Source organism: Coregonus clupeaformis, chromosome 23 (genome assembly GCF_020615455.1).
Source record: "Coregonus clupeaformis isolate EN_2021a chromosome 23, ASM2061545v1, whole genome shotgun sequence".
NCBI lineage: Eukaryota > Metazoa > Chordata > Actinopteri > Salmoniformes > Salmonidae > Coregonus > Coregonus clupeaformis.
This window is the reverse complement of record NC_059214.1, coordinates 12,348,761-12,375,159: the sequence shown is the minus strand read 5'-3', so window position 1 is coordinate 12,375,159 and position 26,399 is coordinate 12,348,761. Positions and strand designations below refer to the sequence as shown.

General features: G+C 43.1%; 1 protein-coding gene across 1 annotated transcript in view; it reads right to left on the bottom strand.

Annotated features, from left to right (window-relative positions):
* The window catches only part of LOC121536084 (striated muscle preferentially expressed protein kinase-like), a 119,244-nt gene that overhangs the window by 40,017 nt on the left and 52,828 nt on the right, over positions 1 to 26,399 (bottom strand). Inside the window, exons 9-15 of the mRNA XM_045206532.1 lie at positions 21,184 to 21,359; positions 18,976 to 19,236; positions 18,188 to 18,346; positions 17,498 to 17,687; positions 4,020 to 4,249; positions 1,246 to 1,365; positions 478 to 582 (exon numbers count right to left, since the gene is read on the bottom strand). Coding sequence (XP_045062467.1) covers positions 478 to 582; positions 1,246 to 1,365; positions 4,020 to 4,249; positions 17,498 to 17,687; positions 18,188 to 18,346; positions 18,976 to 19,236; positions 21,184 to 21,359 — 1,241 coding nt within the window. The remainder of the gene's footprint in view (positions 1 to 477; positions 583 to 1,245; positions 1,366 to 4,019; positions 4,250 to 17,497; positions 17,688 to 18,187; positions 18,347 to 18,975; positions 19,237 to 21,183; positions 21,360 to 26,399) is intronic.

The window sequence follows — 26,399 nt, the reverse complement described above, 5'->3', positions numbered from 1 at the left end:
ACAAACATATACATTTTCAATGTGTGAATGCATGTAGACAGAGCATGACTTTGACCAGCTGTGTAGATGGCCGATGGAATGGCATTCAAACAAAATTAAATTGAACGTGTACTAGATGTTTTCCTGTACTAGGAAAATGGATGTATAACAAAACAAAATGCAATTTAGATGTGCTTGAACTGTTATATTCCCACACTGCAGATTTGTTTGAACCCCATCACCGATACCGTCTACCCGCAGCCGCATCTTATTCAATATTCTTAAACAATAAATTATTCACCCTGGTGCTGTGCTTTCGATTTTAGACTATGACTTGGCAAAACTAAATGCAGTAAAGATATATCATTCTTCACTTTAAAATTTTTTTTTTTTCTTTTTACAATTGTCTAGCAGCTCTAGCTCTTGAAATACAGGAAACCATGGCTCCACAGTCCACATTATATTGAATGATAGTAATGCTAGTGAAAAGAAAATGACCAATAGAGGGATCCAGCCTCCGGGGTTTCTTCCAGCTCAGGGTGATAGTCTTGCCAGTAACAGTCTCTATTACTGGGGGCCCATCTGGAGGGTCTGGAAGAACGTCTGAAAATAACCAAACAGCAAAAGATATATGATTTAACACTACAAGTGTTTAACACTATAAGTGTTCACTTTTAAGTGTTCAATCACCTTCATATTATACAGTATCCCTTTATCACCTCCCTACAGTAAATAGCTAAGTTGAATAGGAGAATAAGCATTTTATCATAGGTTTGCACGTTTGTTAAAAGCACAAGGTGCCTAATTCCATCAACACTGTAATTCAAGTTAATGGGGAATGGTGAAATCCCCTTCTTGTGCATGCATCAAGATCCCAAATTGACCCCTAGCCCCCTGGCACTCCTCTAGAACTGAAACAATTGGATAGGTACGCGCAATATGGTGAAAATTCTACCCAGTCGAGGCAAAGCAAGGCAAACCTATGTAATTGCTGTGTTGCTTAACCCTATCAGATTATTTCAGATCTACAGGAGTACTATGGGGGTAGGGGCTATAGGGGTTGATTTGGGATTCAGCAACAGACTATACTCTCTTGACAAAGTTGATAAAATGTCAACTGACTTAAAATGGCTCTTAGGCAATATGAGGCCCATACATGCACATGACAATGGACAATGTCTTACAATGCATTACAACTGTATAATAGTGCATTATACATGTAGGTTGGAAGTAAGTATTAGCAAAAAATCATCTGGGATTCCTCACCAGTCACGTAGAGATGGGCGTAGCAGGTGGCCTTGCCCACCTTGTTGGAGATTACGCTCTTGTATACCCCTCCGTGGGCGTGGCAGACAGAGTGGATGACCAAGCTGTGGATGTCTCTGACTGGAAGAGAGGAACAGCACAGGGGTGAGTTTCTCAAAGCCTTGATAGCATTAAGATAATCGTTATATCCTGCTGAAAGTGCATTTTTTGAATCCAAGCTGTGCAACAAAAAACAATGTTGCACTTAAACTGATTAACCCCCTAAAGTCGATTGACACACCGGTAACATCATTAAAAAATCCCCATCAAAATCCGTCAATATAACCTAGAGATATCCGTTTTTTTGCATTGAATGTGTCAAGTGTGTTAACCCTCGCAAAGCTGCCGGCCCAGAAGGCATCCCAAGCCATGTCCTCATGTGCAAACCAGCTGGCTGCAGTGTTTACGGACATATTCAATCTCTCCCTATCCCAGTTTGTTCTCCCCACTTGCTTTAAGATGTCCACCATTGTTTCTGTACCCAAGAATGTGAAGGTAACTGCACTCTGTCATCATGAAGTGCTTTGAGAGGCTACTGAAGGATCATATCACTTCCACCTTACCCAACACCCTAGACCCACTACAATTTGCATATCGCCCCAACAGATCCACGGATGACGCAATCACCATTGCACTGCACATTGCCCTATACCACCTGGACAAGAGGAATACCTATGTATGAATGCTGTTCATTGACTACAGCTCAGCCTTCAACACCATAGTGCCCTCCAAGCTCATCACTAAGGGCCATGGGTCTGAACCCCTCCCTGTGCAACTGGGTCCTAGGTGGTGAAGGTTGGAAACAACACATGCGCCACACTGATCCTCAACACGGAGGCCCCATAGGGGTGCATGCTCAGCCCCCTCCTGTACTTCCTGTTCACCCATGACTACGTGGCCATGCACGTCTCCAACTCAATCTTCAAGTTGGCTGACGGCCCGACAGTGATAGGCCTGACAGCTTACAGGGAGGAGGTGAGAGCCCTGGCGGAGTGGTGCCAGGAAAATCACCTCTCCCTCAACGTCAACAAAACGAAGGAGCTGATCGTGGACTAAAGGAGACAGCAGAGAGAGCACGCCCCCATCCACATCGACGGGGCTGCAGTGGAGAGGGTCAAAATCTTCAAGCTCCTCACCGTGCACATCACCCTTAACGCCGACAGTGTGGTGGAGAAGGTGCAACAGCGCCTCTTCAATCTCAGGAGGCTGAAGAAATTTGGCTTGGCCCCTAAGATCATCATGAACTTCTACAGATGCACCATCAAGAGCATTATGTCGGGCTGTATCACTGCCTGGTATACCCGCAACCGCAGGGCTCTGCAGAAGGTGGTGCGGTCATCCCAACGCATCATCGGAGGCACACATTTTACAAATTGCATATTTACATACTGGACTCTTGAAATAGCTCACTCTAATATATCTACTGTTGTACATACCATTCTTAGTATATATTGTGTAAATAAATCTGGTGTAAGTACAGTGCATTCGGAAAGTATTGAGACCTCTTCACTTTTTACACATTTTGTTACGTTACAGCTTTATTCTAAAATTGAGTAAATTGTTGTTGTTTTTTCCCTCATCAATCTACTCACAATACCCCATAATGACAAAGCAAAAAACAGGTTTTTAGAAATGTTTGCAAATAAAAAAGACGCTACAAGAGAATCTTGTTTCTCATGGTCTGAGAGTCCTTAGGTACCTTTTGGCAAACTCCAAGCTCATGTGCCTTTTACTGAGGACTGGCTTCCCGTCTGGCCACTCTACCATATAGGCCTGATTGGTAGAGTGCTGCAGAGATGGTTGTCCTTCTGGAATGTTCTCCCATCTCCACAAAGGAACTCTAGAGCTCTGTCAGAGTGACCATCGGGTTCTTGGTCACCTCCCTGACCAAGGCCCTTCTCCCCCGATTGCTCAGTTTGGCCGGTTGGCCAGCTCTAGGAAGAGTCTTGTTGGTTCCAAACGTCTTCCATTTAAGAATAATGGAGGCCACTGTGTTCTTGGGGACCTTCAATGCTGAAGAAATGTTTTGGTACCCTTCCCCAGATCTGTGCCTCAACACAATCCTGTCTCAGAGCTCTACGGACAATTCCTTCGACCTCATATCTTGGTTTTTGCTCTGACAGGCACTGCCAGCAGTGGGACCTTATATAGACTGGTGTGTGCATTTCCAAATCATGTCCAATTAAATGAATTTACCACAAGTGGACTCCAATCAAGTTGTAGAAACATCTCAAGGATGATAAATTGAAACAGGATGCACCTGAGCTCAATTTCAAGTCTCACAGCAAAGGGTCTGAATACTTATGTAAATAAGGTATTTCTGTTTTTGCTAACATTTCTAAAAACCTGTTTTCACTTTGTCATTATGTGGTATTTTGTGTACTGTAGATTGATGAGGAAATTTTTCTATTTTAGAAATTTTAGAAAAAGAATAATGTAACAAAATGTGGAAAAGGGGAAGGGGTCTGAATACTTTCCGAATGCACTGTACGTATAGATTGCATTTAGATTACTGTTACAATGGTGCTATTTGGGTTGTTCATTCGTTTCTTGATAAAACATTTATTTATTTATTATTATTTGTGTAATTGTTTGACATTAACTGAATTTCGCTGCACCCGCTATAACTTCTGATAAACTGTGTACGCGACCAATACAATTCGTTTTTATTTGATTTGTTGAAGTTGATGTTTATCTTATAGAGCTGGATTTATAAAATACTAATCTCAACTCACACTGTGTCATTTTCCTGTCCTCCGTGCTGTCAATTCTCTTGCCGTTGTGGAACCACACAATGGTGGGGTACGGCAGGCCAGCCACCTTACACTTGAGCACGGCCTCCTTGCCCTCGATCACGTCAAGGTCGTACAGGGGCTTGACAAAGTCAGGCATGGTGAAGCGCTCAACCTCGTTGTCCGGCACCTCGGGCTCCTCTGGGATGGATGGCATCTTCTCTAGCTTTGCCCTTTGGAGGGATGGAGGGACGGAGGTGAGAGAGAGAGGGAAGGAGGTGAGAGAGAGAAGGGGGAGGGAAGAAGGGAAGGGAGGTTACTATTTGGCAAGACATCACCCAAAACACACCCAAAACAAACTGTAAATGCACCAGCAACATATTTGTAGAGTCAAAAGCTTAATGTAGTCATTGCGTGCAAGGATTGTGAGACCAAATACTAAACATTTGACTACTTATACACTATAGTGAATTTGATTTCTTTAAATGGATACATAAAAGTGATTTTATGTCTCAATGGTAAAACAGATATGTATGAAAATACCCACAAATAAAAGGTGACATTCTGTTCTAGAACAATATATTAATTATTTGATTTCAAATCCAAAATACTGGAGTACAGAGCCAAAATATAAAATGTAGCTTCATTGTCCATATTCAGTACTGGTACAGTGCCTTCGGAAAGTAATCAGACCCCTTGACTTTTTCCACATTTTGTTACATTACAGCCCTATCCTAAAATGGATTTTAAAAAATCCTCAGCAATCTACACACAATACCCCATAATTACAAAGCGAAAACAGGTTTTTAGAAATGTTAGCAAATGTATTAAAAATAAAAAACAGAAATACCTTATTTACATAAGCATTCAGACCCTTTGCTATGAGACTCGAAATTGAGCTCAGGTGCATCCTGTTTCCATTGACCGTCTCTTATGACCAAAAAGAGCTTCTGGATATTAGGACAGCGATTACTCACCTCGTATTGGACAATTGAATTTTTCCTTCAAGGAGTCAGACATAAAGGATATTCTACAGACACCCGACAAGGCACAAATCCCTGTCACTCGCATAAGAAAGAGACGGAGATATCATGGACGTAGGTCGGGGTGCCTTGTAAGGATCTGACGGCGAACGAGTAAGCTGCCTCTTCCATCAATCCCATTAGCCAACGTACAATCATTTGAAAACAAAATTGACAACCTAAGATCAAGAATATCCTACCAAAGGGACATAAAAAACTGTAATATCTTATTTTTCACCGAGTCGTGGCTGACCGATGACATGGATAACTTACAGCTGATGGGATATACGCTACATTGGCAGGATAGAACGTCTGACTCCGGTAAGACAAGGGGTGGTGGTCTGTGTATATTTGTAAACAACAGCTGGTGCATAAAATCTAATACTAAGGAAGTCTCAAGGTTTTGCTCGCCTGAGGTAGAGTATCTCATGATAAGCTGTAGACCACACTATTTACCAAGAGAGTTTTCTTCTATTTTTTTTCGTAGCTGTCTATTTACCACCACAAACCAATGCTGGCACTAAGATTGCACTCAAAGAGCTGTATAAGGCCATAAGCAAACAGGAAAACGCTCATCCAGAGGCAGCGCTCCTAGAGGCCTGGGACTTTAATGCAGTGAAACTTAAATCCATTCTACCTAATTTCTACCAGCATGTTAAATGTGCAACCAGAGGAAAGAATCTCTAGACCACCTTTACTCCACACACAGAGACGTATACAAAAGCTCTCCCTCGCCCTCCATTTGGCAAATCTGACCATAATTCTATCATCCTGATTCCTGCTTATGAGCAAAAACTAAAGCAGGAAGCACCAGTGACTTGTAAGGAATAAGGAAGTGGTCAGATGAAGCAGATGCTAAGCTACAGGACTGTTTTGCTAGCACAGACTGGAATATATTCTGGGATTCTTCCGATGGCATTGAGGAGTAAACCACATCAGCCACTGGCTTCATCAATAAGTGCATCGATGACGTCGTCCCCACAGTGACCGTATGTTCATACCCCAACCAGAAGCCATGGATTACAGGCAACATCCGCACTGAGCTAAAGGGTAGAGCTGCCGCTTTCAAGGAGCGGGACTCTAACCCGGACGCTTATATACAGCCCCAACAGATACACAGATGACGCAATCTCTATTGTACACCCACGTGAGAATGCTGTTCATTGACTACAGTTCAGCGTTCAACACCATAGTGCCCTCAAAGCTCATCACTAAGCTAAAGACCCTGGGACTAAACACCTCCCTCTGCAACTGGATCCTGGACTTCCTGAAGGGCCGCCCCCAGGTGGTAAGGGTAGGTAACAACACATCTGCCACGCTGATTCTCAACACGGGGGCCCCTCAGGGGTGCATGCTCAGTCCCGTCATGTTCACCCATGACTGCATGGCCAGGCACGACTCCAACACCATCATTAAGTTTGCCGACGACACAACAGTGGTAGGCCTGATCACCGACAACGATGAGACAGCCTATAGGGAGGAGGTCAGAGACCTGGCCGTGTGGTGCCAGGATAACAACCTCTCCATCAACGTGATGAAGACAAAGGAGATGATTGTGGACTACGGGAAAAAAAAGAGGACTGAGCACGCCCCCATTCTCATCGACGGGGCTGTAGTGGAACAGGTTGAGAGCTTCAAGTTCCTTGGTGTCCACATCACCAACAAACTATAATGGTCCAAACACACCAAGACAGTCGTGAAGAGGGCACGACAAAGCCTATCCCCCCTCAGGAGACTGAAAAGATTTGGCATGGGTCCTCAGATCCTCAAAAAGTTATACAGCTGCACCATAGAGAGCATCCTGACTGGTTGCATCACCGCCTGGTATGGCAACTGCTCGGCCTCCGACTGCAAGGCACTACAGAGGGTAGTGCGTAAGCCCCAGTAAATCACTGTGGCCAAGCTTCCTGCCATCCAGGACCTCTATACCAGGCGGTGTCAGAGGAAGGCCCTAAAAATTGTGAAAGACTCCAGCCACCCTAGTCATAGACTGTTCTCTCTGCTACCGCCAAGCGGTACCGTAGCACCAAGTCTAGGTCCAAAAGGCTTCTTAAAAGCTTCTACCCCCAAGCCATAAGACTCCTGAACAGCTAATCATGGCTACCCGGACTATTTGCATTGTCCCCCCCCCCCACCGCACCCCCTCATTTATGCTCCTGCTACTCTGTTTATTATCTATGCATAGTCACTTTAACTCTACCCACATGTACATATTACCTCAATTACCTCGACTAACCGGTGCCTCTGCACATTGACTCTGTACCGGTACCCCTTGTATAGAGCCTCCCTACTGTTATTTTATGTTACTGCTGCTCTTTAAGTAAAAAATATAAATAAATAAAAATTATCTATTTTTAATTAACACTTTTTTTTTTTTTAACTGCATTGTTGGTTAAGGGCTTGTAAGAGTATTTCACTGTATGGTCTACACTTGTTGTATTCGGCGCATATAGCAAATACAATTTTACTTTATTTTATACCCAAGAAGACTCAAGGCTGTAATCGCTGCCAAAGGTGATTCAACAAAGTACTGAGTAAAGGGTCTGAATAATTATGTAAATGTGATATTTCAGTGTTTTATGTTTTTTTACAAAAATTTCTAAATACCAGTTTTTGCTCTGTCATTATGGGGATTGTGTGTAGATTAATGAGGGAAAAAACAATTTAATCAATTTTAAAATGAGACTGTAACGTAACAAAATGTGGAAAAAGTCAAGGGGTCTGAATACTTTCCAAATGCACAGTATATACAGATGAAGGATCTTAATTTGACCCATTTTGCTACAGCAGGGAAATAATCATGCAGCAACAGGAAATTTGAATTATTATGTGGATTATAATTAATGGACAATTTTTGTAGGGGTTGATACATTTTTTGTCAAGGCAAATCAAGTCTGACATTTTAAAGTGGAAATTACAAACTTTAGAAGCCTTTTTGGTAAGTTGCCCCTGTTGCTATGTAACTAAAACAGTAATAACTGTGTTAAAAACATAGTAGTTACATAGATTTTTACTATGTAATTACATGTTAATATGACCCTGTTACATGTAACTACAACGTGCCACAACCATCAAATCCACATGGATTACCAGGGTTTCTAAATAGGCTAGGACCTGGTAACAACAATTGTAACAACGCACCCCCTGTCAAAAACTACCGGTCATTTTCAATTAGTTTATTTCTGTGTTATGACCTGGCTCAAAGGCTATAGCGAATCATGTGTAATGTAAGATCAATGTAGTTACATAGGATATACTTGTAATTATCATGTACAGTTGAAGTCGGAACTAGTCATTAAAACTAGTTTTTCAACCACTCCACAAATTTCTTGTTAACAAATTGTAGTTTTGGCAAGTCGGTTAGGACATCTACTTTGTGCATGATACAAGTAATTTTCCCAACAATTGTTTAGACATATTTCACTTATAATTCACTGTATCACAATTCCAGTGGGTCAGAAGTTTACATACACAAACTTGACTGTGCCTTTAAACAGCTTGGAAAATTCCAGAAAATGATGTCATGGCTTTAGAAGCTTCTGATAGGCTAATTGACATCATTTGAGTCAATTGGAGGTGTACCTGTGGATGTATTTCAAGGCCTAACTTCAAACTCAGTGCCTCTTTGCTTGATGTCATGGGAAAATCAAAAGAAATCAGCCAAGACCTCAGAAAAAGAATTGTAGACCTCCACAAGTCTGGTTCATCCTTGGGAGCAATTTCGAAACGCCTGAAGGTACCACGTTCATTTCTACAAACAATAGTACGCAAGTCTAAACACCATGGGACCACACAGCCGTCATACCGCTCAGGAAGGAGACGCGTTCAGTCTCCTAGAGATGAACGTACTTTGGTGCGAAAAGTGCTAATCAATCCCAGAACAACAGCAAAGGACCTTCTGAAGATGCTGGAGGAAACAGGCACAAAAGTATCTACAGTAAAACAAGTCCTATATCGACCTAACCTGAAAGGCCGCTCAGCAAGGAAGAAGACACTGCTCCAAAACCGCCATAAAAAAGCCAGACTACGGTTTGCAACTGCACATGGGGACAAAGATCGTACTTTTTGGAGAAATGTCCTCTGGTCTGATGAAACAAAAATAGAACTGTTTGGCCATAATGACCATCGTTATGTTTGGAGGAATAATGGGGCGGCTTGCAAGCCGAAGAACACCATCCCAACCGTGAAGCACGGGGGTGGCAGCATCATGCTGTGGGGTTGTTTTGCTGCAGGAGGGACTGGTGCACTTCACAAAATAGATGGCATCATGAGGAAGGAAAATTATGTGGATATATTGAAGCAACATCTCAAGACATCAGTCAGGAAGTTAAAGCTTGGTCGCAAATGGGTCTTCCAAATGGACAAAGACCCCAAGCATACTTCCAGAGTTGTGGCAAACTGGCTTAAGGACAACAAAGTCAAGGTATTGGAGTGGCCATCACAAAGCCCTGACCTCAAAATGTGTGGGCAGAACTGAAAAAGCGTGTGCGAGCAAGGAGGCCAACAAACCTGACTCAGTTACACCAGCTCTGTCAGGAGGAATGGGCCAAAATTCACCCAACTTATTGTGGGAAGCTTGTGGAAGGCTACCCGAAATGTTTGACCCAAGTTAAACAATTTAAAGGCAATGCTACCAAATACTAATTTATTGTATGTAAACTTCTGACCCACTGGGAATGTGCTGAAATAAATAAAAGCTGAAAGAAATAATTCTCTCTACTATTATTCTGACATTTCACATTCTTAAAATAAAGTGGTTGGCTAAGGTGTATGTAAACTTCCGACTTCAACTGTACGCCTTAAAGGCATCCCAAATTATACCAGGGGTCGGCTTTTCTCTGTGCTCTACAGCGCATTCGGAAAGAATTCAGACCCCTTGACATTTTCCACATTTTGATACGTTACAGCCTTATTCTAAAATGGAATAAATTGTTTATTCTCCTCATCAATCTACACACAATACCACATAATGACAAAGCAATTGTATTACAAATAAAAAATGGAAATATGACATTTACATAAGTATTCAAACCCTTTACTCAGTACTTTGTTGAATCACCTTTGGCAGCGACTACAGCTTCGAGTCTTCTTGGGTATGACGCTACAAGCTTGGCACACCTATAGTATATTTGGCGACTTTCTCCCATTCTTCTCTGCAGATCCTCTCAAACTCTGTCCGGTTGGATGGGGAGCGTTGCTGCACAGCTATTTTCAGGTCTCTCCAGTGATGTTCGATTGGGTTCAAGGAAATTCAGACTTGTCCCGAAGCCACTCCTGCGGTGTCTTGGCAGTATGCTTCGGGTCGTTTTCCTGTTGGAATGTGAACCTTCGCCCCAGTCTGAGAACCTGAGCGCTATGGAGCAGATTTTCATCAAGGATCTCTCTGTACTTTGCTCCGTTCATCTTTGCCTCAGTCCCTGCCGCTGAATAACATCCCCACAGCATGATTCTGCCACCACCATGCTTCACTGTAGGGATGGTGGCAGGTTTCCTCCAGACGTGACGCTTGGCATTCAGGCCAAAGAGTTCAATCTTGGTTTCATCAGACCAGAGAATCTTGTTTCTCATGGTCTGAGATTCTTTAGGTGCCTTTTGGCAAACTCCAAGCGGGCTGTAATGTGCCTTTTACAGAGGAGTGGCTTCTGTCTGGCCACTCTACAATAAAGGCCTGATTGGTGGAGTGCTGCACAGATGGTTGTCCTTCTGGAAGATTCTCCCATCTCCACAGAGATGTTTTGGTGCACTTCCCCAGGTCTGTGCCTCAACACAATCCTTTCTCAGAGCTCTACGGCCAATTCCTTCAACCTCACGGCTTGGTTTTTGTTCTGAAATGCACTGTCAACTGTGGGACCTTATATAGACAGATGTGTGCCTTTCCAATCATGTCCAATCATTTGAATTTACCACAGGTGGACTCCAATCAAGTTGTAGAAACATCTCAAGGATGATACATGGAAACAGGATGCACCTGAGCTCAATTTCGAGTCTCATAGCAAAAGCTCTGAATACTTATGTAAATAAGGTATTTCTACATATTGGTAATGTCAATAGAAGTTACTTTTAGATTTGTATAACTTTCATTTAGATAGATTTATTTAGATAAACCACATGAAATTGATTTTGAGATATGAAGACCTTATTATAAATTAAATTAAACTGTTCCACGAAAATGTGCATCTGAAAATCATAACTGGCACGCAGATCAGTAGAAATGTTACGATAACTCGGCACTCCAAATGGAAAAGGTTGCTGACCGCTGGTGTAGCCTATTACCGGCAACTTCAGGAGCACTGGATCAGTGTCCCGAAATCGGGACAGTTGTTGCTCAATATGTGATATTTGACTAGAATGGCATTGTAAACAACAGCCACCTTTCCGGGACATAGACATGTCTTATATCATCAGAAAGCTTAAATGATTGTTAATCTAACTGCAGTGTCCAATTTACAGCAGCTATTACAGCGAAAATATATCATGCTATTGTTTGAGGATAGTGCACAACAACAAATCGCTTTCATCAAAGCAACTGGTTTGATACATGCACCTCTGACGGTAATGTACTTACATTCTGTAATCTTGCTCTGATTTGTCATCCTGAGGGTCCCAGAGATAAAATGTTGCATAGTTTTGTTTGATAAAATCAATTTTTATATCCTAACACGATCCATGTTGTATACAGCGTTTCACATTAATTCCAACTCTTTCAACTCAATTTAAGAAATCTAAATAGGCAAAACTTTGCTTAACCCGGTCAAGTTTGGTTTCTGTGCAATCCTCAGACACTCTAGAAGGCAACCAAACTTGTTTAATCATTCTACATTACGTATTGGCTACACAACATGTCAATTAGCCCATGAAGGTCAGCCATCAGTACGCACCAATGAGACAAGTGGTGTTCACTTGATTGACAGTGTCTTGGTTCAATGACTACCGGTCGTTTTGAAACATAGCTAGCTAGATAGCCAATGAGCTGCGCTTTACAGTAGTATGTGAACGCCCTTTGTACAACAAACAGCCATTATGCTAGAGCTGTGCGCAAAAGTGTTGATTCTCAAGGGGAAAGGAAACGTATCGCCTATTGGTCCACATATTTCATTATAGTGATTGTGTTCCCAATACTCTATATAATATATATGTTTATAGATATGTGTTGTGTATTTGATATATTGATGCAGGGCTCATCCGTAAAAGTATTGATGCAGGGCTCACCCCCTGCAAAAAATAAAGGTTAAATAAAATAAGTACTAGTAAACGTGAGTTCTAACTGATTTTTTAAAAATCCTCAGATGACATCTGGGAGCCAACTCCAAAGAGACCATATTCAAGTCCTCCATCCCCCATTCATTTAAACATAGGAACTGGTTCCTCCAGTCTGACCCCTGCTGCTGTCTTTGGTTCCACACCCACCTCAGCCCGGCCAAAATACGTTACTGTAGACCTGAATGTGCCTCAGGTCCAAAACAGCACAGCAGAGAGACGACGTTGAACTATGTGCCACTAGAAATCTCCCATCACCTGCACTACATGTGCAGGTGATGAGACTGCTATGGGACTGCTATGGGACTTGGCATCAGCAGCACAATCTTGTGTAGAGGACTGTGGGTGTTCTAAATACTCTAATTGTAAATAGTGTGTAAATAGTTTTTTTTCCCACTTTGTGTGTGGTTTGTGGTGTTTGCACTTATGACATTAGATCAGTGTTTGCTGCTAACTTGGCCTTTATCTTAAATAGTTCAATAGTTAAATAGTTCACTTCTGTGAATTGGAGGCATTGGATCAACGTTCTCGTCACGTCTCCTGTTAGTACCTTTTATGTAGGGAAGATAATGATCCATCATGTATGACATTCCTGGGAGTGTGTCAACAATTTTGTTTTATTACCATAGCATTTTTCTATAATTAGACCAATTTGGCCACTTGGAGGCCACTTGGGTACATTTGGGCAAACTCGTGAGGGACACCTGGGAGACTTCATACTAAATATTATGTAGCTTTCTCATTCTTTCCTTCAGAAATGTGGAAAAAAACAGAAATACCTTATTTACATAAGTATTCAGACCCTTTGAGCTCAGGTGCATCCTGTTTCCATTGATCATCCTTGAGATGTTTCTACAACTTGATTGGAGTCCACTTGTGGTAAATTCAATTGGTTGGACATGATTTGGAAGGCGCACACCTGTCTATATAAGGTCCCGCACTTGACAGTGCATGTCAGAGCAAAAACCAAGCCATGAGGTCGAAGGAATTGTCCGTAGAGCTCGGAGACAGGATTGTGTCGAGGCACAAATCTGGGGAAGGGTACCAAAAAATGTCTGCAGCATTGAAGGACCCCAAGAACACAGTGGCCTCCATCATTCTTAAATGGAAGAAGTTTGGAACCACCAAGACTCTTCCTAGAGCTGGCCGCCCGGCCAAACTGAACAATCGGGGGGGAAGGGCCTTGGTCAGGGAGGTGACCAAGAACCCGATGGTCACTCTGACAGAGCTCTAGAGTTCCTCTGTGGAGACTAGTTAGGATTGAGGCAAAGATGAACGGAGCAAAATACAGAGTGACCCTTGATGAAAACCTGCTCCAGAGCACTCAGGACCTTAGACTGGGGCAAAGGTTCACCTTCCAACAGAACAACGACCCTAAGCACTCAACCAAAACAATGCAGGACTGGCTTCGGGACAAGTCTCTGAATGCCCTTGAGTGGCCCAGCAAGAGCCCGGACTTGAAACCGATCTAACATCTCTGGAGAGACCTGAAAATAGCTGTGCAGCAACGCTCTCCATCCACCCTGACAGAGCTTGAGATGATCTGCAGAGAATAATGGGAGAAAATGGCCAAATAGAGGTGTGCCAAGCTTGTAGCATTATACCCAAGAAAACTCGAAGCTGTAGTCGCTGCCAAAGGTGATTCAACAAAGTACTGAGTAAATGATTTGAATACTTATGTAAATGTCATATTTCCGATTTTTTATTTGTAATACATTTGCTAAGAAATTCTAAAAACCAGTTTTTGCTTTGTCATTATGGGGTATTGTGTGTAGATTGATGAGGAGAATAAACAATTTATTCCATTTTAGAATAAGGCTGTAACGTATCAAAATGTGGAAAATGTCAAGGGGTCTGAATTCTTTCCAAATGCACTGTATCAGTCTGAAACTTTGCACACACACTGATGCCCTGTTGTGGACAACATCTCAATTATCCCCAGCTTCCCATCTCATCGTATGGCCTTTCTTTTGCATTTCAAAGACGATGCAACAAAACAAAATATAGAAAACACATGTTTGTTGTTTTTGTTTTATCTTTTATCTCCACAATCTTCAAAGTGTTTCCTTTCAAATAGTATAAAGAATATGCATATCCTTGCTTCAGGTCCTGAGCTATAGGCAGTTAGATTTGGGTATGTCATTTTAGGCAGAAATTGAGATGAAGGGTCCTATCCAGAAGAGGTTAAAGGCAGAATCTGCGAATGCCAGTAGCAGCGGGCAGCAGGAGGAGGAGGGTCGGGAACAGGTTTTTTTCTTCTGGTTAGGCTATGTTGATCTCTGGCTCCCTCTTGAGTAATATGTGTCTTAATTTTTAATCGGAGCGCTTAAAGCATCAGACAAGTTCTGTAGCCTACATGTAGTTGATTTTTTTCAAACATAGGGTGTGTCTATATATGGAAAAATACATGTTTTCAAATTTCGACCAGTTGATTGGTTGAAAGAACAGACGACTCTCGGTCGACCAATATTTTTGTAGTCGGGGACAGCCCTACCATGTATTTCATTGGCATTGGCTAATTATATCATTACTTCCTAGAGAAGAACAATTACTTGGGGACAATAGTCTAGATTGTATTGGTGGGATGGGGAAGGAATATTGTCTCAATTTACGATAAGCTGGTCTTGGTTATCACTGTATGTAGCCTAGTGTGCTTATCTGTTTTTTCCTCTTCTGCCGCTCCTCAAGGCACTGGGCTCTCTTTCAACTGGAAAGGTTTCCTAAAGACTGTTCAGGGCTTCATTGGCGCTTGTGAACTCCATTCTCTGTGTTCCCTTCCATACCCACAGTACTACTGGGAATTGGAGTTGAGACTTGATTCCTTTTTCCTTCAGTGAATGTCTGATCGGAATGAATTGCTTGCGTTTTTTCTCAGCCTAGCAGACAGGTCCTAGACGAATCGAATAGACTGGCCCTGGACCTTGATCTCCTTTCTCACCCTGTGCCCTCAGAATGTTGACTTTGGTCTGATGGTTCCACAGCTGAAAGATTACCATGCAAGGGTATTTAGCGTGTTTCTACTTCACGCCAAGCTCCTCCGATATCAGCTTGATCACGTAAATGGAAAGGTCCCTCGTTTTCCTCATCTACCGGTAGGGACAACATTCTCATATTATTTTTTTCTCAATCTGTTTTCTAACTAATCCAGTTTACCTTCTAAAGATTGCACCTTTGTTTCCAGAAGGTCTATTTTGTTGTCTTTTCGTCCACGCACCGCCCTGTATATGCATATCTGGCACGATAGACTACTTTCCTTTCGACCAAATCTACTTTTTTAACAACAGATTGTAACAGTTTGTTTGTTTTGGTGAGCATTCAGAGCATTTTAGCTATGTTTTCCTGGATATCCTTCAGCTGTCCATTGCTCTTATTTGCATCTCCAAGTTGTTCTTTGTCTTTTCCTCTAAGGGAAGATTTGAGACTCAGCATCGCTTTACTCACAGACTGGTTCACTGTTGTGTATAACTGACCACTCACTCTCTCCTGGTTGCTTGGGGATATATTGATTTATCGATTTTATAGGCTTAATTTAAACTATGTTGTCTGGCTTCTACATATAATTACAGTTTTGACGGTACAAAATGGAGCTACTATCGCCCTATGCATCCCATCGGTCCGCGCATGTAACTACAAAGTAACTAAAATGTCACTTCACTTTACATTAAGTTGCTTGCTCCTAAGTAAGTACATTGTAAATACATGTATATCCCTTGTAACAACATTGTAATTAGAGAGTTGGTTGTTAAATATTACTTAATTGTAAATACAATGTAACTTAAAGGGTTAAACCTAATATTCTCCTGTCTCTTAATTTCTCCAGGTTAGCCTATCGTCTGCAAAGGTTGTTACATTGTAACCACATAGTAGTTATAGAGGTTATACCCTACTGGGTTTCACTTTACATTAAGTTGCTTGCTCCTGAGTAGCTACATGATAATTCCGAGTATATCCTATGTAACTACATTGTTCTTACATTACACTTGATTCGGTATAGCCTAAGCAATATGGAATTGTTTTAAGGTCTTACCAAGGATAATTTAGCTATTTGATTTTGAATTTTAAGACCCCTGCTATTAGCCCATACAAGGAGGGAATTGCCAGCAGGGATGTAGCTCAGTTGGTAGAGCATGGCATTTGCAATGCCAGGATTGTGGGTTCGATTCCCACGGGGGGCCAGTATGAAAAATAAAAAATATATGTATGCACTCACTAACTGTAAGTCGCTCTGGATAAGAGTGTCTGCTAAATGACTAAAATGTAGATATAAGAAAGATCAGGAAACATTTATTTGATTTATTATATGTATTTAACCCCATATTTTTGGTATTAAACAGTCTCCATATATACTGTACTTCCATTCATTTTTTCAACTAGTACCGGGGGACCTTCAGACGAGTCTTCTGAAGGCTGTGGGCGTCCTAGAGCAAAACATGTTCGTGAGAGTCTAACCTTTGCACAAACGGTTTGGACGCTACAGACAGAAGTGGGCAGATTGGCTGTACCGACTTCAGATGAGCCTCCTTACACTTGTGAAGGCCGTAGAGCAAAACGGGGAACACATCGTGTTCGTGAGCGTCTCATCTTTCCATAGAAGGGTCATAATAGTTTGGATGCTACAGACGATTTTGTGAGAAGATCGATTTTCGGGATGTCTCATGGTCTGACAAACACCGCTCTAGCTCTGTAACCTTTCACCACGGATGCGGAAGTGCGACATAAGCAGATGCGGTGGATTGAGATGCATCCAATGCAACAACAAAAAAGATATTGCTACCTTAAACTGACCGATTTGTATGGGGATTTTTGTATTATAGTAATTTGATTTCCGTGGGGGCTCGGACATCGACCTTAGGGGGTTAATAACATCAGCAGTAACAACTGTGGAATAACCTTCAGCAAGTGAATGTGTAATTACACATTCCTTGTTCCAATTGCGTAATAAATGATTCCGCAACAACCCTATTACCATTTAATTACATAGTAAAACCTATGTAACTACTATATTGTTAACACTGTTATTACTGTGTTAGCTACATTGTAATAGGGGAAACTTAATGTAAAGTGTTATCGGCTTGTTAATCTTCGATACACTACAAGTTTGCATGTCCTGCACTGCAGGAAAATTCATAGCAACATAAGAGTGATCAAATTAAGATCCTACATCTGTATGGCGTGGACTGTAGGTGGTAAGTGTGTTCTTACATTTGAGATGAGATAGCAGGTCTGGGCTCCTGGACATAGAGCTCAGCGGCGCTCTCGGCGTCGCCGTGTGGATTGCGAGCGATGACCGTGTAAAAGCCCTCGTCCTCATTGGTGACATGAGAGATGATGAGGGAGTGACGACCTCCCTCTTGTAAGATGTGCACATCATCGCTCTCTACCAGTGTATGGTCTGAGGAGAGAAGAGGACATACAGACATTGTGTCAAAACCTTGAAATTGTGTATGCTGCAAACAAGTATAACATTAGTAATTACTATGTAACAATGTGTACCTGCACTGTCAATGTAGATGTAAATATACAGGTCCATAGATGATTACATTGACTCCGAACAACCGTGTAAACTACTGTGTGCTCTTGAATAGCAATAAGAGCTCATTTGGTGGTTAACTAGCCTGGTCCCAAATCTGTGTTGTGCTGTATATTTACATCTACATTGACAGTGCAGGTACACATTGTTACATAGTAATTACTACTGTTACACTTGTTTGCAGTGTGTACAATTTCAAGGTTTTGCAAATACAATCACTATGGAGACAATGTCTGTTTGTCCTCCTATGGTTATTGTCATGTTTGGCTACACAGTACAAACAGATCTGGGACCAGGCTAGGTGAACATAATGAAAATGAACTAGTCTAGGTGAGACTAGTGAATGAAAATGGGTCTCCTACCGAAATGTCCCCAGCTGACTCTGGGAGGTGGTGTTCCGCTGACCTTGCAGTCAAAGCGGGCATTACGTCCCTCAATCACCTCTAAGACGTCCAGCTTTCGGGTGAATAGGGGCTCAATGGAGGGAATGACTTTGAGTTGGCCACTCGAGGTCAGTTCCTCTAAAACGAAACAAGGCCAAAGTAAAGCAATGAAGTTGAAAATGAAGTGGAAAATGAAAATAACGTTTAAAAAAATGTACAATACTGGTTTGATTCTGGGAAGTTGATGACTTGTTCTTAACTATACATTTCTTCATCTATATAGTGCATACAGTGGTGTGAAAAAGTGTGTGCCCCCTTCCTGATTTGTTATTTGTTTGCATGTTTGTCACATTTAAATATTAGTCAAAGATAAAACAAGTAAACACAAAATGCAGTTTTGAAATGAAGGTTGTTATTATTAAGGGAAAACAAAATCCAAACCTACATGGCTCTGTGTGAAAAAGTGTTTGCCCCCCCTGTTATAACACAACTCAACTGTGGTTTATCACACCTGAGTTCAATTCCTCTAGCCACACCCATGTGACAAACATGCAAACAAATAAGAAATCAGGAAGGGGGCAAACACTTTTTCACACCACTGTATGTATATAACCTAATGATATACAAATATTAAAAGTGTATGTTTAAAAAATAGGAAACGTTTGGTTATTCTACCAACATGAAGAGCATGACTCTTCTTGCTAATTTCAAGACCTCAGAGATGAAGAGGAGAAGTGAAGCGGATGACAGTGCAGTTAAGGGTTCACCTTTGGCCGAAGTCAGCTTGCACGTATACATGCCGCTGTCATCCTCGTGCACTGAGTTGAGGAGCAGCCTGCACCTTTTCCCGTCAAAATGCATTTTGCAGTTGAGCAGAGCCGGCTGGATCAGTTTCCCATCTGCTAGCCAATCGACGTCCGTGTCAAGTGGTCCAATTACGTGGCACTCAAACATGACCGTCTCGCCGGCGTCCGCCGTGATGTCCTCCACGGGACGGATGATGGCGAGGCCTGGCTCCACCGGGGGCACTAGGGGATGCACAGGACAGGAGAGAATATTCTGTCAATCCTGTTTCATGTTCGTTATCTGTCAGTCTGCACAGAGTTATATTTACTAAGGTATTTAATATATCACCTGCACTTTCAACATGGGGGAATAATACATCATGCATTTTAGTCTTATAAGGCATTATAGTCAATGATCTACAGTGTATTTGATACACTGCCGATTTTGCAGGTTTTCCTACTTAAAAAGCATGTAGAGGTCTGTAATTTTTTATCATAGGTACACTTCAACTGTGAGAGACGGAATCTAAAACAAAAATCCAGAAAATCACATTGTATGATTGTTAAGTAATTAATTGGCATTTTATTGCATGACATAAGTATCAGAAAAGCATTACTTAATATTTGGTACAGAAACCTTTGTTTGCAATTACAGAGATCATATGTTTCCTGTAGGTCTTGACCAGGTTTGCACACACTGCAGCAGGGATTTTGGCCCACTCCTCCATACAGACCTTCTCCAGATCCTTCAGGTTTCGGGGCTGTCGCTGGGCAATACGGACTTTCAGCTCCCTCCAAAGATGTTCTATTGGGTTCAGGTCTGGAGACTGGCTAGGCCACTCCAGGACCTTGAGATGCTTCTGGAAGACCCAGCCACGACCCATCTTCAATGCTCTTACTGAGGGAAGGAGGTTGTTGGCCAAGATCTCGCAATGCATGGCCCCATCCATCCTCCCCTCAATACGGTGCAGTCGTCCTGTCCCCTTTGCAGAAAAGCATTCCTAAAGAATGATGTTTCCACCTCCATGCTTCACGGTTGGGATGGTGTTCTTGGGGTTGAACTCATCCTTCTTCTTCCTCCAAACACGGCGAGTGGAGTTTAGACCAAAAAGCTATATTTTTGTCTCATCAGACCACATGACCTTCTCCCATTCCTCCTCTGGATCATCCAGATGGTCATTGGCAAACTTCAGACAGGCCTGGACATGCGCTGGCTTGAGCAGGGGGACCTTGCGTGCGCTGCAGGATTTTAATCCACGACGGTTACTAATGTTTTCTTTGAGACTGTGGTCCCAGCTCTCTTCAGGTCATTGACCAGGTCCTGCCGTGTAGTTCTGGGCTGATCCCTCACCTTCCTCATGATCATTGATGCCCCACGAGGTGAGATCTTGCATGGAGCCCCAGACCGAGGGTGATTGACCGTCATCTCGAACTTCTTCCATTTTCTAATAATTGTGCCAACAGTTGTTGCCTTCTCACCAAGCTTCTTGCCTATTGTCTTGTAGCCCATCCCAGCCTTGTGCAGGTCTACAATTTTATCCCTGATGTCCTTACACAGCTCTCTGGTCTTGGCCATTGTGGAGAGGTTGGAGTCTGTTTGATTGAGTGTGTGGACAGGTGTCTTTTATACAGGTAACGAGTTCAAACAGGTGCAGTTAATACAGGTAATGAGTGGAGAACAGGAAGGCTTCTTAAAGAAAAACTAACAGGTCTGTGAGAGCCGGAATTCTTACTGGTTGGTAGGTGATCAAATACTTATGTCATGCAATAAAATGCAAATTAATTACTTAAAAATCATACAATGTGATTATCTGGATTTTTGTTTTAGATTCCGTCTCTCACAGTTGAAGTGTACCTATGATAAAAATGACAGACCTCGACATGCTTTGTAAGTAGGAAAACCTGCAAAATCGGCAGTGTATCAAATACTTGTTCTCCCCACTGTATATAACATTATAAAGGATGTTGTAATTAATGACTTGTGAGTTTATAGCTTATTACTACACTTATTACAATGCTTATAGTCAGTGTTATAACACAGTATAAGTGCATCATAATGCATGACAATCAACAATATAAGGTATTGTATGTATGTAACTCTCATAAAGTGTTATCCAATGTTTTGTGTTATTATATTGGCTTATAGCAAAGAGAGGAATTGGAAATAGACAACACAACCAATGACTGTACCTTTCACCTCCAGTTTGCATTCACAATGCTTTGTTCCATACTCGTTGATGATCTTGCAGGTGTACACTCCCGTGTCCAACTTCTGAGCTGAGTTGATGGTCATTTCAAAAGTGCCATCCTCAGTCTCACACACGGTGTGGCGCAAGTCTGTTTTTATCGTCACCCTGTCCCTCAGCCTGAACCAAGAGAGAGTTCTATATTTAAAAATGTTTTGCAATGTTTCTAGCTGCATTACAATGTACTGTGAACTACAGTATATTGGTTTCATAAAGACTACATGTAAATGTATTACAGAAACCTAGCATCCATTGTCTTGCCAATGTGAACCATGCCAATGTTGAGCATGCACAAAACACTAATGACAAGATATGTGTGACCTAGTGTTTTTCAATATTAACAATATCTCTTATGTTACAGCAGGCTTAAAGTGGAACTGACAGCGTTTTAACTACTTTGCACATGTCAACAATGCCTTACTGTACGTCATGGAATTTTGAGTCAAATAGAAACTATTTTTAAAACCTCTTATAAAGTAGTTTTTTAAGCACAAACTGGGAATTTGGTATTTTAAGGCATTGTTGACAGAATAGATGGACGCAGTTCAATGCATGATTAATATTGCTATCAGGTTGTAAATCACAGCTGGCCTGGTAGATTGTTTGCTGCCGCCTCCCTTTCGGGATGCACCGTTTCAGTTTCAATGACTCAATATTTTGAACAAAAACGAACGACTGTAACTAAGGCTGGGAATGTCAATACAATCAAACTAGCAAGGGCAATGATCACAAGTCAGTCATAACGTGGCTAATAGGCTAGTGCACGTGTCAAAACCAAGGCCGGCGGGGCCGAATCGGACATACAAGCGCGCAGCAGAGGGAACGTGTACAGACAGATGCCACAGTCCTAGCTAGGCTACTAAAATGTTACAGTCTGGCTTCGGTTTTTAAAGCTTGACAATGAATAACTAAAAAACTAAACCTGCAACAAAAAACAATGCAAAAGAGAAACATGTAGGCCTATACCTGCAACATTTGAGCAGAAGACTAGGTATGCTACTCCACTAGAATATATTTTGAGTGTTCCATACAGCAATGCTGCATTCAACCGCACCGGTGATCCACGCTGTGCAATAAAATGAAAAACATGTTTTAAGTTTAAATACTTATTAACATATTATGCACATCTGCAAGCATAGCAGCAAAGGCTGGATAAATATTATTTATCTCTTTTGTTTTAATATGTTAAAATGCTATACTGCGACCGCGCCTCCACTAGAACAAAACAGGGGAGGGCTGGGTCGGCATTCCTCCACGGCGGCGGTTCTGGCTCCGGCCTTGCCCACCACCCTCCAATAAACCCCCCATAGCGCCCCTGGTCCGGTCTGGCCCCGCTGGCTGGAGCTGAACTGGACGTAGCAGGAGCGGTTAGCTTCAGCTCCGTAGTGGAGCAGTTGACCGGTACCTTACCAGGCACCGGTGACCCAGGCACGGGTTGTGCTGGACTGACGACGCGCACCCCTGGCTTGTTGCGTGGAGTAGGAACGGGCCGAACCAGGCTGACGACTCGCACCCCTGGCTTGGTGCGTGGAGTAGGAACGGGCCGGACCAGGCTGACGACTCGCACCCCTGGCTTGGTGCGAGTGGCAGGAACAGGCAGGGCCGGGCTGGCGACGCGCACCGTAGACTTGGTGCGAGTGGCAGGAACAGGCCGGGCCGGGCTGGCGACGCACACCGTAGGCTTGGTGCGAGGAGCAGGGACAGGCCGGACCGGGCTGGCGACGCACACCGTAGGCTTGGTGCGAGGAGCAGGGACAGGCCGGACCGGGCTGGCGACGCACACCGTAGGCTTGGTGCGAGGGGCCGTGACAGGCCGGACCGTACTGGGGACACACACCACTGGCTCTACTTTGACCAGTGGCCCCCGTAACCTGGTGGCCTTCTGAATACGCCCCTTTTCTGCCTCCGTCAGCCCCGTCGTCCATGCCCTGTGCCCCCCCCTAAAAATTATTTGGGGTTGCCTCTCGACCGTCCGACGACGACCCTGATCACGCCGTTGCTCCTCTCTCCGTCGCCTCTCTACAGTCTCACTCCATGGCCGGCGATCCATCCCGGCCAGGATTTCTTCCCAGGTCCAGGACCCCTGCCCGTCCAAAATCTGCTCCCACGTCCAGGCTGCCTGCTCCTGGACACGCTGCTTGGTCCTTGTATGGTGGGTTTTTCTGTCACGATCGTCGTTAATAGAGGAGGACCAAGGCGCAGCGTGTTGAACGAACATACTTTAATTAGTTAAAGTGCACACACGATACAAAACAACAAAATGACTCGTAACGTCCTAGGTAACAATGGCCAACAAAGAAACAGAAGAACTAGAACCCCCAACATAGAAATATAACACAAAGAATGAACACACCCTGGCTCAACATATAGAGTCCCAGAGCCAGGGTGTGACAAGCATCCTATGTACACTACCGTTCAAAAGTTTGGGGCCACTTAGAAATGTCCTTGTTTTCGAAAGAAAAGCAATTTGTTTGTCAATTAAAATAGCAGCAAATTGATCAGAAATACAGTGTAGACATTGTTAATGTTGTAAATGGCTATTGTAGCTGGAAACGGCTGATTTTTAATGGAATATTTACAGTGGGGGAAAAAAGTATTTAGTCAGCCACCAATTGTGCAAGTTCTCCCACTTAAAAAGATGAGAGAGGCCTGTAATTCTCATCATAGGTACACGTCAACTATGACAGACAAAATGAGATTTTTTTTTCCAGAAAATCACATTGTAGGATTTTTTATGAATTTATTTGCAAATGTTGGTGGAAAATAAGTATTTGGTCACCTACAAACAAGCAAGATTGCTGGCTCTCACAGACCTGTAACTTCTTCTTTAAGAGGCTCCTCTGTCCTCCACTCGTTACCTGTATTAATGGCACCTGTTTGAACTTGTTATCAGTATAAAAGACACCTGTCCACAACCTCAAACAGTCACACTCCAAACTCCACTATGGCCAAGGCCAAAGAGCTGTCAAAGGACACCAGAAACAAAATTGTAGACCTGCACCAGGCTGGGAAGACTGAATCTGCAATAGGTAAGCAGCTTGGTTTGAAGAAATCAACTTTGGGAGCAATTATTAGGAAATGGAAGACATACAAGACCACTGATAATCTCCCTCTATCTGGGGCTCCATGCAAGATCTCACCCCGTGGGGTCAAAATGATCACAAGAACGGTGAGCAAAAATCCCAGAACCACACCGGGGGACCTAGTGAATGACCTGCAGAGAGCTGGGACCAAAGTAACAAAGCCTACCATCAGTAACACACTACGCCGCTAGGGACTCAAATCCTGCAGTGCAAGACGTGTCCCCCTGCTTAAGCCAGTACATGCCGAGGCCCGTCTGAAGTGTGCTAGAGTGCATTTGGATGATCCAGAAGAGGATTGGGAGAATGTCATATGGTCAGATGAAACCAAAATATAACTTTTTGGTAAAAACTCAATTCGTCGTGTTTGGAGGACAAAGAATGCTGAGTTGCATCCAAAGAACACCATACCTACTGTGAAGCATGGGGGTGGAAACATCATGCTTTGGGGCTGTTTTTCTGCAAAGGGACCAGGACGACTGATCCGTGTAAAGGAAAGAATGAATGGGGCCATGTATCGTGAGATTTTGAGTGAAAACCTCCTTCCTTTCAGCATGACAATGATCCCAAACACACCGCCCGGGCAACGAAGGAGTGGCTTCGTAAGGAGCATTTCAAGGTCCTGGAGTGGCCTAGCCAGTCTCCAGATCTCAACCCCATAGAAAATCGTTGGAGGGAGTTGAAAGTCTGTGTTGTCCAGCGACAGCCCCAAAACATCACTGCTCTAGAGGAGATCTTGATGGAGGAATGGGCCAAAATACCAGCAACAGTGTGTGAAAACCTTGTGAAGACTTACAGAAAACGTTTGACCTGTGTCATTGCCAACAAAGGGTATATAACAAAGTATTGAGAAACTTTTGTTATTGACCAAATACTTATTTTCCACCATAATTTGCAAATAAATTCAAAAAAAAATCTCATTTTGTCTGTCATAGTTGACGTGTACCTATGATGAATATTACAGGCCTCTCTCATCTTTTTAAGTGGGAGAACTTGCACAATTGGTGGCTGACTAAATACTTTTTCCCCACTGTATTACATTTACATAGGTATTCAGACCCTTTACTCAGTACTTTGTTGAAGCACCTTTGGCACCGATTACAGCTTCAAGTGTTCTTGGGTATGACACTACAAGCTTGGCACACCTGAATTTCGGGAGTTTCTCCCATTCTTCTCTGCAGATCCTCTCAAGCTCTGTCAGGTTGGATGGGGAGCGTCGCTGCACAGCTTTTTTCAGGTCTCTCAAGAGATGTTCGATCAGGTTCAATTCCGGGCTCTGGCTGGGCCACTCAAGGACATTCAGAGACTTGTCCCGAAGCCACTCCTGTATTGTCTTGGCTGTGTGCTTAGGGTCATTGTCCTGTTGGAAGATGAACCTTCTCCTCAGTCTGAGGTCCGAAGTGCTCTGAGGCAGGTTTTCATCAAGGATCTCTCTGTACTTTGCTCCGTTCTTCCCTCAATCCTGACTAGTCTCCCTGCCGCTGAAAAACATCCCCACAGCATTATGCTGCAACCACCATGCTTTACCGTAGGGATGGTGCCAAGCCTTGATAAGTTCCTTTCCTGAGGATGGCTCACCCCTCCCAGTTCTGGGTGACTTTAACCTCCCTACGTCTACCTTTGACGCATTTCTCTCTGCCTCCTTCTTTCCACTCCTCTCCTCTTTTGACCTCACCCTCTCACCCCCCCCCCCCTACTCACAAGGCAGGCAATACGCTTGACCTCATCTTTACTAGATGCTGTTCTTCTACTAATCTCACTGCAACTCCCCTCCATGTCTCCGACCACTACTTTGTATCATTTTCTCTCTCACTCTCCTCCAACACTACTCACTCTGCCCCTACTCAGAAGGTAATGCGCCATCGCAACCTTCGCAACCTTCGCTCTCTCTCTCCCGCTACTCTCTCCTCTTCCATCCTATCATCTCTTCCCTCTGCTCATTCCTTCTCCCTCCAATCTCCTGATTCTGCCTCCTCAATCCTCCTCTCCTCCTTTCCCTATCCTCCCGGCCGGCTCGGTCCTCCCTTCCTGCTCCGTGGCTTGACGACTCATTGCGAGCTCACAGAACAGGGCTCCGGGC